Genomic DNA, 10,952 nt, shown 5'->3' with positions numbered 1-10,952 from the left:
CAGAGTCCAGACCTGAAAGGAGATATGGTCTCAAATACAGCTGCTCTGTAGTCAAGTTTGAAGCGGGTTATCATATGAGAACCTCATGAACAACACATGAAGGATGGAGCAGTTAATTCTGCCTATGAAGGAAAGGGAAGAGGGTGTCCCAGAGGCAGAAAGGAAGTGATGTCACAATCAGGCCTCCAAGAATAATGAAAACGACAGGAGGACTAAAGCTTGGAGTTGGGTGGTCTGGGAAGCAGGGGTGGGGGCCGGTTAAAGGGGAGATGCCCTGGGATGTGGTGTGATGGGAACAGAAGTAAATGGCTGTGAATAATATTCAAATCTCATCGTATGAATATGTTGGGGGGATTGCACATGCCCATGTCTGCCTATGTAAGCTAGAGGTCAACATTCAGTGTTTCATTTATTTTCCTGTTTTTAAAAAAATCTGTTATTAATTCTTTGTCAATGTCATAGCTGTATAGAATATAATGATCATATTGGAGCCCAGCTCCCCTTCCCCCTTCCCCAGACACCCCTCAATGTGTCCCCTTCCACCTTCATGTCTTTGGGTGGGGGGTGGAATTGAGTCCGATGAGTGCTGCCTGTTGGGATGCTGCCTGATCTTGTTGGTGTGGCCTTGTGCAGGACTTGTGAAGACAATCATCCAGAGCTGCTATGACCCATGCACTTCACAGCCACCCTCCGGCTCCACAGTCTTTCTGTCTTCTCATTAAGTATGGACAAACACATACCTCACACCGAAGGCCTGGATGCTTCAGTGCCTTTCAGTAGCCCAGCTTTCTCCGAAGAAATTAAGGCAGGGCAAAATACAACATGCCCTGTCTGAAGACACAAGGCCAACACAGGACCAGACTCAGAGGTGACAGAGACGACCAGACCCAACATCCAAAAATAACTCTGATATAGCAGAGAAGTGGAAACTTTAAGAAAGAATCAAAAGGAAATATGGAAATCAAAAGCCCCATGACAGAAGTGAAGAAGGCCTTTGATGGGCTCATCAGCAAGCCAGCCTCAGCTGTGGAAAGGACCAATCAGCTTGAAGAGACATCCATGAATACTTCCAAAACTAAAAGGCAAAGAAAAGAGCCCGTGGCTAGTTTAAACACTATGAGCATGGAACTACCCCTGACCCTCCTCCCTAAAAGAGAGGACAAAATCTCACCTGTCACAGCTGGGAGGTATTTACTCTGCATCTACTTACTCACAGTCTCCAGCTGACAGTCTGAAACATAAAAACCAAATTAGAAGTTAACAGCCAAACAAAATGGGCAGACCTGTAGTTAGATTGCCCAAGATGAAGAGAGTGGATTCGACCAGCCATCTATATTCTTCTTTTTAGAATTTATTACATTTTTCATATAATGTATTTTGGTCACATTGTCTTCCCCTCTCCCAACTCCTCCCAGATCCCCACCACTTCCCTACTCACCCAACTTCATATTCCTTCTCTCAAAAACCAAAATCAAAACAAACAAACAAACGAACAAAAAACAATTAACACACACACACACCTAAAAGAGAGAAAAAAAACTCTCACACAAAAAACATGAAGTCCATTTCGTGTTAGTCAGCTACTCTTTGGTATAGGGCCGGCCCCAGCGTGTGGTTGATATGCATATTCATGCCCCATTGAAGAAAACTGGTATTTCTCTTTCCCAGCATGTAAACATTTGCATTTTAGGTTTAGATTGAAAATATCTTTAGTTTCAATTAGAAATACATTCTTGGTTAAGGAGGACTTTGTGTCCACTTCCCTTTCTCAGTGCCAGGCCTCATCTGCCTCCAATCTGCGTAGGTCTTATGTGGGCTGTCATAGTCTCTATGGGTTCATATGTGCATCAGTCCTGTTGTGTCTAGAAAACACTGTTTCCTTGGAACAATCCACCACCTCTGGCTCTTATAACTGTCTATATTCTTATATACAGAATAGAAAAAAGTGCAAAATGAAGAATAACTGACTGTGTGTGTGTGTGTGTGTGTGTGTGTGTGTGTGTGTGTGTAGACACACACATATCAAGTGTCATAGAAAAAGTTGTCAGGAAGTCATAACCCCTGTCATCTCTCAAAATGACCATGTTTGCTGTATAGGCGATATACAAAACTAATCAAGGAAAAATGAGGCCCTGGAGGATGAGATACTGCTCCCAATCCAGTGTCTGGCATCCTTGTAAGGAGAGAGAATTGAAGACGGTAGACACACACAGAAAGCAGGAGGCCTCGTGATAACAATAGCAGAGAGCAGTTAGACATCTGCAAGCCAAGGAATGTCAATGATGGCCAGAAGCCACCAGATTCTGAGACAGCTCGAGGAGGGCTGTTCCCGGGAGCCTGCAGGCCTGCCAAGCCTTTGATTTCAGATTCCTGTCCTCCTGGATTGTCACCAAGTAATTTCTGTTGCTTTAAGGAAGAACAGGTTTCATTGTTTTATCTTTTTCCCCCTTCAGTCTGTATAGGAATAAGAGGAAAGAGGCCTTCTTGAACTCTTACTATAAATATGTTTACGAGGAAGCTGAAAGCCACCCCCCAAAAGCCCCTCAGGTGGCAGACACATGAACTGTTGGGGAGATGAATGGCTGGGTTTCTATCTATAGTAAAGATCAACATCCTTCCGAAAAACAGAAGACCCTGTCCGTGATCCTCCACTCTTCATCAACACCATCTCAGATTGGTGAATGCTTCTGGCGAATGGTCATACCACCCTTCCGATCCTTATTTGTTCTCTTGGTGGGAGAAGGAGATGAAGTGGGGAACTGATGCTGGAGCGGGGGATACAAGGTGAGAAAGATGTCATGGGAGCGGAGATACAGGAGGGATGCAGGAGGAGAGAGATGTCGCGGGAGCAGGGATGTGGGAGGAACTGAGATGTTCTTGGACCACTGAGCTCTCGGCTTTGGTTAAGCTTAACTTGGAGCCCATTTCACAAGAACCAAGTTATGCTTTTAAGTCACCTAATAATATATAACTTCCTTGATAGCAATTGACTCCTCAAATATGCATTTTGTTTTTAAGCAAATGTTTAGCCGTCGTGGTATTTAGAAATTTAGATGAAAATATTCAAATGAATTCTAAGAATATTCCATTCTCTCTATGCCTTTGTTTGAATCACTTCTTTTTTTCTTTCCTTTTTCCTTTGGTTTTGACACACACACACTTATATCAGTTAAGTCACAGTGGGACACAGGTGACACATGGAAATTAGGCTAACGTGAGGATTTGTGGAGGAAGAACAAACATGTACAGAATTCTGGGACCCACTACAACAGGGTCATTCCCACCCTGGAACCTAGGACAGATGCTATGTAAATATTGGAATGGATCTTAAAACAGATATTGGGATCCTGCTGTGTCATAGAATAGCCCGTGTTGGGTGCATAGAATAGTGTAAGACCCACTCTCCTTCCTCCTCTGGGATTTGGCAGACAGACGGGAGACACAGTTCTGGAACCCACAAGAGCACAAGTACGTATCAGAGGCAGGAAAATGGAAGCAGCTCTGAGGGATTCCACAGCACCCTGCCTCTGCCTACCAGGAAAGGATTTCCAGAGAAACTGCTGCTAGGGCTGAGGCCACTACACACATGCAGGCGGGTTTCCAACTGCAGCGAAGGCAGGCAGGGGGAACCATGTGTGAGGCAATAGGAACAGTGCATGGGAGACTTTGGTCTGTAGCTAGAGTTTTCCTGCCTTGCCCACAGTCAGGACAAATCTCTGTCTCCCGCCAGTCCCACAGCCGCTCAGACCCAACCAAGTAAACACAGAGACTTATATTGCTTACAAACTGTATGGCCGTGGCAGGCTTCTTGTTAACTGTTCTTATATCTTAAAGTAACGCATTTCTACAAATCTATACCTTGCCACGTGGCTCGTGGCTTACCAGCATCTTCACATGCTGCTTGTCCTGGCAGTGGCTGGCAGTGTCTCCTTCTGCCTTCCTGTTCTTTTATTTCTCCTCTGTTAGTCCCGCCTATACTTCCTGCCTAGCCACGACCAATCAGGTTTTATTTATTGACCAATCAGAGCAGCTTGACATACAGACCATCCCCCAGTACAGCCAAGTGCAGACCATCTCAGACACCTGCACTCAGGCCCATGGTCCTAATCATCCTCTATGCAAACCTGCTGGGTAACGCCACAAGGAACCCAAGAAGGGCTCCCACAGGACATACATTAACATCCCACAGCATTGGTCTGCTTCAAGAGACGCTCAGGACGACCAAAGCTCACCTAACTGGAAGGAGGGGGGTGGTCCCAGTCTACAGAGTGACCAAAATGTGTCTGTTCTCACCTTCAGGGAAGGGGATTTGGAACCAGATTGTCACCAGGATCTCACTCTGAACGCCTCTCATTTCTCCTGTACTTGTAATTGCTGTGGAGAGAATTTACAGGACACACTCAGAGTATGAGGTAGAAGACATGTAGTAAACATGGGTTTCTTACAAAGGAAAGTGGAACACTCTTGAGCGGTAAGAAGATTAGACAATGGTCCTAGAGACCATTGTGTGCATCTGCTTCCAGTAAGCTTTATGACACTTCTGAATCTTGTTCCTGTCCAGTGACTGGCAGGCTCATTTGGACAACTCACACAGGAGGAGAAAATGGCATATCCTTATTCTTTACCAGAAAGCCTCCAGCTAGGTAGTCACCTCATCAAGTTTAGATAGCTACCGATTAATGAATGACCTTGGGGATGGGAAAACTTGCGGCCACCCAGGCCCAGAGGCTCAGATCTCATTCTTCTGACCGCTAACCAAGGCCCTGCATTTTCAGTTCTTGGTTTTACAAGTTGCTGTTTATGAGGGAGGGGTCTGTCACCAACCATGTTCAAACCTGCTAATATCTAACTAGCTACTAACAAGATGAGAGGAAGTCAGGGCAGGATTTTCATGGCAATGCCAACTTCTGCCTGCCTTGTTTTCAGGTGTGTGTGTGTGTGTGTGTGTGTGTGTGTGTGTGTGTGTGTGTGTGTGTGTGTGTGTGTGTTCTTCTATGTGAGTATATGTGGGAGCCAGAGGGCAGACTTAAGCATCATTCCCCAGGCACCATCTCCCTCGTGAATTTGAGACAGGACCTCTCATTAGCCTGGAGCTCACTGAGTAGACTAAGGTGTCTGGCCAGTGAGCTCCGGGGATGCACCTTTCTCTTCCTCTCAAGTCCTAAGATTACAAGCAAACATCACCATGCTTGGGTTTTGTTGTTGTTGTTTTTATGGTGAGTCCTGGGGCTCGAACTCGGGTCCTCCTGCTTGCACAGCCAGCAGTTCCCGCCGTAGTCACCTCCCCTGCCCATCAAGAGAATCCTAAAGACGAAGGTGGTTTTTCCAGTTCTCAAGCCTGAGTGGCGCACACACACACTCAACTAATGTTTTCCATATTTGCTGTTCTGGATCCCACCAGACAGGCGTTTCAGAAGTTGGATTTACTCACAAAAACTGAGGGAGGGGATGCAGAGTTAAAAGTGGGATGAAGTGATGGCTGCTTTCCCTCCAGAAATCTGTTTTTTTCTGATTGCCATCTGCCAGGGCATGTGAAATAAAAAGATGCAATCGCTTAGAACAACATAACATCAGCACAGAGCAAACGTTTGTGCTTTGTCTGGGTTCAAAGGATGAGCTGTGAAACCAGCTGGCCTGAATATCACTCCCTACTACTTCCTGGCTGTGTGTCCGTAGGCAAGTCTCTTGGTCCCTCTGTGCCCCACTTTGATATGTAAAGGGAGAACATAAGCTAGCACCTAATTTGTGTCTTTGTTATGGTTTGGGGGAATGAAATGGGAATACAGAAAAAGAACGTCAAAGGTTTCCCAGGCACAGAACTGAACACTCATCGAATGTCACTATCTTTTAATTACATACAAATGTCATGGTGCATATAAAAGGGGTCCCCCCCCTTCATAAGTTTGAAATGATTTGCTCTTTAAAGCAATCCCATTTCTTGGTTCATAACAGTGGCTGCTGTTTATGGGTTCATAATAATTATGTAACGCCAACATGATTCTGAAGGAAATGTCTCTTGCACGGGTTCTTGGTTGGGCTTATTACACAGAATAATAAGAACCTGTCTCATTAATATTAAACTGCTTTCTGATACAGTCAGGGTAATGTACTTTTGAAAGCGTTTAAAGCTAACAACACAAAAGCCCATCGTGTGTAATTGTCTTTGTTTTCCAGATCATTAGAAGCAAGACTAAACATATGTGAGGTGCAGCGAGAGGAGGTTTTCTTTTACTTTTATTTTGGTCCTTCCTCTTGCCCCTCTCTCGAAACTCTCAGAGAGTTGCAGCTCCTCCTGTCCCCTTCCCACTCTCCCTCCTGTCTCCATAATGGGACATGTCCACCACAGGTGTTCCAACATCCGCATACCTTTATCCCCGAAGCTCTTGGAGGTCAGAAGATTCCCCTTAGCTTGGTAGTCAGGATGCTTGTTCTCTTCCCCCAAGCTGTAAAACAAGGTCCTCATCTACTAGTTTCATAAATCATTTCCCAAACAGCCCCTGACAGACACAAATCAAAGAACAAGGCACCACAGAACCGATTAAGATCACGAGAGGCGACGGCAACCCTATTGTTTCCTCAGTAATGTATCCTCCCGCGCCCCCCCACCCCCAAGCCTGCGCTGCTGTGCACGGCTGATCATTCCCATCCTTGTTGATGGGATTATTTTTAGAAAGCGATGCTTTCCCATTTATAAAGCTCAGAGAGAGGCGACATGGTGTAGGCGGCTGTTCTCAGCCCCGCTGTGCAGCATCACCTGTGCGGGCTTTCAGTACCGCAGATGCTGACTGACCTCACTCTGGACAGATGGTCCTGGCAGGGATGGCCCCTGCGCTCGGCAGGGCTGCCTGTCAGGAAGCTCCACCCCCAAACCAACTGTATCAGAACCTTTGTGAGCAGGGGCGGAGGGATGGCCCCGATGGCTTCGTTGCCTGTCCAGGAGACGCTAACACATAGTCAGGCCTGAGAAACACTGCACTAAATGGACTGAAGTCATCGACTTTGTTTCACAGACACTGGCGACTGCTCTATGCAGGGCCTGGTCCACAGCAGAGCAGTTAGTGTGATGAACGCTTTTTTGATCCTCTGAGCTTAGAAACTTGAATCAAAGTCTTCAAGGGTAAAGCCCAGTGTTAGACACGGTTTGTGTTGTCTTGTGTGGAGTCAAGATCTCAGTATGTAGCCCTGGCTGGCCTGGAACTTGATATATAGACCAGGCTGCCTCAAACTCATGCTGATCCTCCTGCATCTGCCTCTTGAATGCTGGGATTCCAGGCATGCACCATCACACCTGACTGGCATTGAATAGTATGTGTGTATGTGTGTGTGTGTGTGGGGGGGGGGTGTATGTGTGCACAGGTGCATGTGTGTTGTGTTCCTATATGTACTCATATGTGTAGGTATGCATGTGTATGAGGCCAAAGGTCAATATCAGGTGTGGTTCCTCCATCATTTTCACCTTTTGTAAAGACAGGATTTAACTGAACCTGGAGCTTGCCAATTCAGCTAGATGGGCTGCCCAGCAGAGCTGAGGGAACCTCCTGTCTCAGCCTTCCCAGCGCTGGAATCACCGGCATATCATCGCATCTGGCATTTAAGTTAGTGCTGGGGATCCAAACTCGGCTCCTCACGCTTTTGTGGTAAAAGCTGTTTACCCACTGAGCCATCCCCCGAGCCCTGCGCTGAACACTTTAAAAACCTCACCAGGCAGAGCTAACAGTAGGGGAGAAGCAGACACCGGCTGCTTGCTTTGGGGTGAGTTATGTAACTGTTCTAACCCCGTTTCCTTATCTTTAAGACAGCGGAGAGCAAATCTTCTATCCCTGAGCCGTTATGAGTTTTAAATTAAAAAAGAAAAAAAATCAATAGAAAACTCGGTGCGGTAGTTCACATCATACCTCGTAGGTATTCAGTAAAGGTTTGTTTTCTTCCTTTTTTCTCTCTTTTGTTTCTCCTACTGTCCTTAAAGCAGAATGTTGGGCTAACTATGTGTGATGGATGGTTGAAGGATGAGGCATGAGTCTGAGCCTGTGCTTTCCAGGAGCTATTGTACAGCACCACCTAGGTAACCACTTCAGAAGGAAACTACTCCTGGGTGTGGGTGTGGGTGTGTGGCATTGGCTGCTCTTCCTGCTGCGGGGATCTGGCTGGAGAAATGATGGCTGAGGATAGGAAGTCAGATGTAGTTTCCTACAGAGAAAAAAACGAAGAGCACTCTTGGAAGGTGACTAGGTTGTACCAGAAGAGAAAGGGGCTGTAAGAGGCCGGAGGGGGGGGGGGGCGGGAACAGTATAGCAAATGCAAAATTATGTGTGACACTTATAAGTAGGTTATAGTTAAAGACGTGTCCTTTGCAAGTATTTATTTCACTGTGTTTTTGTATCTCCTTCATCAATAAAGTGGAGTTTTCCTTTTTGACTGACATCTGCATGAATAATAATAGTGTGAGTTCTATGTTTGAAGAGCAGGTAGGAGGTGTGTAATTTGTTTTATATGCATCTTCTTCTTCCTTCTATTATTTAGGCCAATTTTGTATGCACCTAGGTATTTTTAATTGCATTCTTTGGGTGAGGGCAGAGAACCAGCATGCCTCACTAGAAAACTCTCATTAATGAAATGGGCTTTCTGAACACACAGAGCAAAAAGCTGAATAAAGATGACGTCAGCTTCCTTAGAGTGCATTTTCATTCAAGGTTATCATCCGAGTCCTGCTGGAGGCTTGTGCAGAGCAGTTTATCTCCTGACCAGCTCTGAATGCCTCAAGACTGCCTCTGCTACAACCTGTCACTTAAGGGTCTCCTGGCATCAGCTGTCCCTTTCTTTATCTCCTTCCCTCCACGGCAGGGGCTGGGCCTCCTCCAGCTCTGTGGGTCCTTACTGACACCCTCCTCCCTCCTCTGCTTGATGTGACTTCTGCTGACCTACTTTGCAAATGGTTTGAACTTGGCCAAACGCCGCCGAGGAGTTGAGGGTGCTCTGGTGCCTGCCTGTAGGGCTTCTGGTAGAAGACACCGGCTTCTCTGGGCTGGGTGGGGGTGGGGGGCTGGGGGGGGGTTTGCGTAGAAGCTGTGTGCGTGATTTTATCTTGGCAGTGCTTACACTGTGTTTCTTTCTTTCTCCCCTCAGCCATACCCTCAAGAGCCCTGCCAGTCTCAATTCATCTTTATGCTCTTGGAGTCCAGACTATTGATTTGCTGGCGCTGGCCATTAAGTCAGAGAAAGGCAGCCAATCGGAGCAAGACTCTGCCCTGTCTCCCTGTGGAAACCTCTGAAGTAGTAATGAATGTGAAGGAGAGGGTTCAGGCTGCGCTCCCAGTGGCAGTCCTAGAGAGCAAAGTGAGGAGGACAGCAGAGCCAGATTCCAGATCAGCCACCCATGGCCGAGCCTGTCCCCGGCTCCCACATGCAGCCATAGAGAGCCTGGCTTCTGCCCAGCTCATGTGTCTCTCTGTGTCTAGCTTTTACAACCCACATAGATGTCCACGGGAGTGAGGAGTGAGCAGGAGGGTGGAACTATTGGAAATCACCTGACCTTGACACTGTAGGTCATGGTGAGCCTAGGTAACCCTTTTCTCCCTACCTTCAGGACTGCCTACCTGAAAAGGAAGCCAGCTTTGAATCTAGGGAAATATCTGAACTTGTAAATGGGCTTTTAAGTGACTCTTCCCTGGAGCAGCTGCTCTGAATTTAGAATAGGTACAATTCTCAGCATCCAGCATCCGGTTCTTCCCAGGGTGAAGCATTTGCTTGTACAAGCTCCAGGAGAAGAAAAGGGGGTGGACACTTGCTGTATGCTAATCCCTGCCAGCTGGATCTGTTTGGCCTGGGGTGAAGGTCAGTGGTATAGTATATGCCTCTGTAATAATAATAGTAACAGTAGTAGTAATCTGGCCTATTAACAAATGTGAAGGAAAGGGGCAATTATATTTTAACTCATATTTGAGTCTAAAATGGAACATTTAAGATTTGTCTGAAAGGCTCATTTAAAAAATAGACACTGAACATGTGACTTAGCTCAGAGAACATCTCATCATTCATTTGGATCTTTGAGACTTAAATAACATTTTCTTCATAGGTTTCCACCCCAGCTTCCTTTCTGCTGACGAGGACTCCTATAAAACCCACCCCTCATTTCCAGTCCTGTGTTCTGGTCATCTTCAGTTCCTGGTTTATAGAATACAATCAGTTTGAGGGCTGTAGGAAGTTGTCTGAGAGAGGCAGAGATCCAACCGGAAATGTGGTGCCATGTTTCACATCAAGTCACAGTTGGTAGCATCAGTGAATCCTGGCAAAAATGTGGACCCAGGCACAAATCATGGTATCCATGAAACACTGTGTGGGACCTTGTCCGTGGGACATCGGCTCAGTGTCATTGGCCACCACCCTGCTGCTCTCTCAGGTGAACTGCATGAGGGAAATGAGAGGAACAAGGAGAGAGATGGTAGGCTTACCGCACGAGGTCCACACACAGCAGTTCTTGGCTCTCCTCACAACATGGGCCGATCCAGACCTTCGCGTCATCTTTGGCAAACCAGCCTTTCTTCTTTGCTCAGCCCAGAGTCCTGTAACTTTCTGGCTCACAGATGTCAGCATGGAGGCAACGCTGGAGCCAACAATTTATATCAGCAGGATCACTTGCACATGTCTCCCCCTGGCAACGGGCTTCGGCGCAGAAAGATGAATGAGGGCCTGAGAGGGTGGCTCCCTGGGTAAAGTGCTGCTGAGCAAGCATAAGCAACAGCGTTCAGACCCTCAGCATCCACAAACAAGGCCCCTTGTGGTGGAGCACACGTACAAGCCTGGAACTGGGTACGGTGGTGACAAGGAGATACCAGGAGCTGATTGGCTAGCCAATCTGTCTGAAATGGCTCTGTCTCATAAGGTGGAGAGCAATTGAAGACAACATCCAAAAGTGATCCCTGACCTCCACATGCACGTGGACAGGTGAGTAAATT

The 10,952-nt window shown here is 46.7% G+C and overlaps 1 protein-coding gene across 1 annotated transcript in view; it reads right to left on the bottom strand.

Moving 5' to 3' along the window:
• LOC121829605 (uncharacterized) overlaps positions 1-10,518 on the bottom strand; it is a 10,968-nt gene extending 450 nt beyond the window's left edge. Inside the window, exons 1-6 of the mRNA XM_076573628.1 lie at positions 10,449-10,518; positions 6,791-6,929; positions 6,367-6,443; positions 4,294-4,374; positions 1,172-1,231; positions 1-1,075 (exon numbers count right to left, since the gene is read on the bottom strand). The exon at positions 1-1,075 is cut by the window's left edge and continues 450 nt beyond it. Coding sequence (XP_076429743.1) covers positions 1,203-1,231; positions 4,294-4,374; positions 6,367-6,443; positions 6,791-6,929; positions 10,449-10,518 — 396 coding nt within the window. The 3' untranslated portion in view covers positions 1-1,075; positions 1,172-1,202. The remainder of the gene's footprint in view (positions 1,076-1,171; positions 1,232-4,293; positions 4,375-6,366; positions 6,444-6,790; positions 6,930-10,448) is intronic.
• Between the last annotated feature and the right edge of the window lie 434 nt (positions 10,519-10,952).

Source organism: Peromyscus maniculatus, chromosome 5 (assembly GCF_049852395.1).
Source record: "Peromyscus maniculatus bairdii isolate BWxNUB_F1_BW_parent chromosome 5, HU_Pman_BW_mat_3.1, whole genome shotgun sequence".
Lineage (NCBI taxonomy): Eukaryota > Metazoa > Chordata > Mammalia > Rodentia > Cricetidae > Peromyscus > Peromyscus maniculatus.
The sequence above is the reverse complement of the archived record's forward strand: the minus strand, read 5'-3'. Positions and strand labels throughout refer to the sequence as shown.